The following is a 4,406-nucleotide window of genomic DNA, read 5'->3' as shown; positions in this document are numbered from 1 at the left end:
ACCAATACACAAATGTATAAATGAAGCTGGGAAAGAATGAGACAGAAATATACATACATACTATTTTATATTTTATATGTATTCATCTCGTTCTTTTGTAGATTTACTGAAGTTTCACATCTATCGTGCGTGAATCGCACACACACCTTTTTTTTTTTTAAGTTGAGAATGCTCATGCATTCCCACAGCCCGGGGCAAGGCCGTGGCTTATGTCGGACTCCCATTGCCTAGAGAGGCAATGGACCTACCGATTAAACTCCATAGTGTCCCGTCTTCCCGCGCTATTCGCCGAGGTCGTGGGAACTCATATGAAATCATCCACTAAAAGGTGACAACCCTATTTCAACCGATTGACCAGTCTCTTCGTGTTTATTGTTGCCATTTGGTCCTTTTAAGAATCTGGAGAGTGGGCCTTTTTGCAGAAAACACTTATTCGTCTAAATTATTATTATAATTAAAAGACACTTTACATAACATTTATGCAATATGAGTTCTAATTAAAATGGGTGATTGAAAAACCCTGTAAATAATAGCTAAATAAGGCTTTATGTTTTTCCACATAAAAAACATTTTAGTATAAATCAAATATATTTCCAGATAAAACTGGTTTAGATTTTTACATTGTCTGCTTGTTGGAGAAGAGTTTTCCTGTTAAAAATCTGATTTCAAAAGCCTTTATGTGATATTTATTGAAAATTATTTAAATTCAAAGCAGACATACAATTTAACGTATATGACGCAATTAAATTGCCAATTTCATTCAATTAGTATCCAATTCATTTATAGTATTACTGTATTTATCACATAAAGTAGTTTCTGTATTTTATCAAACGACGAAAGTTTTATAAACTTCATATTTTTTTTATAAATTGTTGGTCCAATTTTCGATCGAATTCTAAACTTCTAGGTTGTCTGGAAGAAATAACTCATTGCTATGAAGCCGCTAGTTGTGTACTATATATTCAGGTTGACTTAATTGATCTGTGTAGGTACCATGAAATATTATTAAATAAATACAATATCAAAACGTAATACAATATATTTAAAATAGCTTTCCGCCCGCACCGTCTGAGTCCCTTTATTTTCCCTGCATAGTTCTGGTTTCCAGGTGTTTCGAAAAAAACAATCTTTTCACCTTCCTTTACAAAGGAGCATCAGCAAAAAAAGGATTTGCAACCCATCCAATTTTTTACCGCGCCAATCGCTGCTTAGCTTCGATTTTTTTAATTTTCTTCGTTAAAGCGGTAACAGAAATAATAAGAGATGAGCTCTAATTATACTATTTAACCTATACTATAACCTTTAACTATAACCCTTCATGAGATACAATGGTAATAGATGGAAGGACAGACAGTCAGACAAGCGGACAGCGAAATCTTGGTAATAGGGTCCCATTTTATTTACTCTATAGGAACCTTTAAATTAAAAACGATGGCAGTGATAAAAATAGTCTATTTTTTGCCCGGTTGCGATAGAATGAGGGTTAAAAAGATAATATATAGGTTTATAATTGCCATATAAAATTAAACAAACGTTTTTCCCGTTCACACGGTTTGTGGTGGTAAAAAACGTCAAAATTTTCATTTATTTTTAAAAACGGTCAAACATTATTTGTGCATGTTTTTTTCACTTTCATATAATATCCATTTATAAATATGAATTGAAAATTTCATTCATATTTGATGCGTTTAATAACTAGATTTAATCAGTCAATAAGTGAATAGTAAATACGAAATTATTAGACCAGAAAATTAGCCGTAAATCTAATGATCTTTTATAAATCGATTACAGATATTTAAATTAATCGTTACATTAATATTTTGTCATTAATTGCAATCGATCTAGGCGTCTGTCTAGACAGCGATTCGCAAAAAACCTACCTTGTGTAGTAATTTTATCTATTAATAGATACTAGGGTAAATGTTTTTTGTTGGTTTTTCAAAATTGTTAATGAACCACGATCTGCTAACTTAATATCATTTAAATAATTCATCTATCTAAGGTTTGATAGAATCTGCATTGTCTATACTAATATTACAAAGCTGAATAGTTTGTTTGAACGCACTAATATTAGGATTACTGGTCTGGTTGAAAATTTCTTTCAGTATAAGATAGCCCCATTGAGGAAGGTGGTACATATGGGATATGAACCACAGGTGAAGCCGGAGCGAACAGCTAGTTATGATTTATGTTTATTTGTCGACAGGAGCGAAGGTGTGCGTTAGCGCGATGCGCGGGCGCGCCCCGCACTTGCGGCGGGCGGGTTGCGCGCTGGCTGCGCTGTGTGCGGCCGCAGCGCTCGCAGCCGCTCTGTCTTGGAACTCGATATTCGAGTCCGTGTTCTCGTCTGTGAGTCTTTATTTGCTATTTACTCGTGTGTGTGCGTGTGTGTGTGTGCGTGTGTGCGTGTGTGCGCGCGCGCGCGCGCGTGTGTGTGTGTGTGTGTGTGTGTGTGCGCGCGCGTGTGTGCGTGCGTGTGTGTGTGTGTGTTGTGTGTTAGGTTGCAATTTGCAATTGAGTGAGTATCAATATAATTTCGGAGGCTTCACTTGAAAACTCATTAATTAACCTTGCTTAGATCTTTATGTACCTATTTCATTTGGTCGTAATAGCAAAACTATAATTATCATAGCAACAAAACAGCGGTATGATATAACTGTAAACGCACTATATTTAACGAACGAATAAAAAACCGCTATAAAAAATCTACCCACACTTAATATCCAATGGCGTAAGTTTTTGCATCTGAAATGCCAATCAATCATGGAATCAGTTCTCAAAAAGTTTTTTTGCACGACGAAAATTAAGTGATAAGAATTTGATCAATTGGCCTATTAATAAATTACACCTACCCGTGATTCACACAAATCGGAATGTAATCCTACTAATATTGTAAATGCGAAAGTTTGTAAGGATGTGTGTATGTTTGTTGCTCTTTCACGCAAAAACTACTGAACCGATTGCTGAACTGGAATAACATATAAACATAGTAAATTTCATTTAGACCATTGTTGCATGGTTGAGGCGTGAAGAAAATGCTTTCGCAATATTATAATATTAGTAGGGGGACACATAGACTAGCGTCATAACATGATAAATCCTACTTCCTACTAATATTATAAATGTGAAAGTTTGTAAGGATGTGTGTGTGTTTGTTGCTCTTTCACGCAAAAACTACTGAACCGATTGCAATTAAATTTGGTACGTAGACAGCTGGACAACTGGAATAACATATACGGGATACGGACTTGCGCGGGTGAAACCGCGGGGCGCAGGGAGTAACTAATAATGCAATATAAGAAATACTAAAATTAATATAATTGATGATATGTCTGCGCTATAAATAAATGCGATTAACTTTGGTGTTCACACGCTTTTAGCTTCACGTGTATGTTTGTATTTGACCGACTTATTTAGACACGATTTTGACCCACTTAAACCGACAAATTTGATCCAACCTTTGTTTACTTATAAAGCATCGGTGTAGGCAATAATTTCATAAGTTAATTTTATTATACAACATATATATATATATATTGTTAGAATGAGATACTTATTTCAGCTGGTAACATCAAATAAACATGTATTTAGTGACAACTATCATTCAATTGTAATCTTTTGTCTGTGACTTAACTATGGTTTTTAGAATAAATTTTTATCTATCATCGGCAGTGATACTGAGAAAACGTCGTTTTATTATATATATATATATATATATATATATATATATATATATATATATATATATTTACAAAGACAATCTCTAGCAAATGAAGATTGAACGGATAAAACACGTGATTTACACTTTTATGTTTTAAACAGTAATAAAACGCACATAACAAATGAAATATACAATATCAATTTTATTAAAAATATATTCAAACTATTGTACTATAAATAAAACATTTTTAAATAATTACTAAGTTCAGCTAAATCAAAAATGATGATAAATAAGCAATAACAAAGTTGAGAGGTGTCAAGGATCACAGGGATGGAACGAAGTTCCTTTCGTTTCTATAAGAGAAAGAGAGAGAGACAGAGAAACATGCGCACGCCGCACAGCTTACAATAGCTTACTATAGCAAAAAGTGTCATAACAACTTTTCGTAAGAATTATTTCCATTTAGCCCCCTTTCAAAACGCGCAATAAGGAACTTCGTTCCAATTAAATATTTTCCAAAGATTAATCAACACCCAAAAAATTATATATAAGTCCTCGCTTCATCATTTTATGAAACAAATGGCGCCCTACTCAGCTCTGTTTAACAGCTTTAAAGAACAGAGTGTAACTTGCTACTGATGAAAAAACTATCTAGTAAATTAGTTTTGTCTAGTTTTTGGTTTCATCCATCACAAACATACAAATTACTGTATAAGACTGATTAGTTACCTAACGACTAAACTAA

The 4,406-nt window shown here is 33.7% G+C and overlaps 1 protein-coding gene across 2 annotated transcripts in view; it reads left to right on the top strand.

The window, feature by feature from the left end:
* The window catches only part of LOC119834250 (protein peste-like), a 70,519-nt gene that overhangs the window by 43,365 nt on the left and 22,748 nt on the right, over positions 1-4,406 (top strand). For both annotated transcript variants that reach the window (XM_038358586.1, XM_038358585.1), the window contains exon 2: positions 2,207-2,349. In XM_038358586.1, the coding sequence (XP_038214514.1) occupies positions 2,230-2,349 (120 nt within the window). In that variant the 5' untranslated portion in view covers positions 2,207-2,229. The remainder of the gene's footprint in view (positions 1-2,206; positions 2,350-4,406) is intronic.

This window comes from Zerene cesonia, chromosome 19, assembly GCF_012273895.1.
Source record: "Zerene cesonia ecotype Mississippi chromosome 19, Zerene_cesonia_1.1, whole genome shotgun sequence".
NCBI classification, from domain to species: Eukaryota; Metazoa; Arthropoda; class Insecta; order Lepidoptera; family Pieridae; genus Zerene; species Zerene cesonia.
The sequence above is the reverse complement of the archived record's forward strand: the minus strand, read 5'-3'. Positions and strand labels throughout refer to the sequence as shown.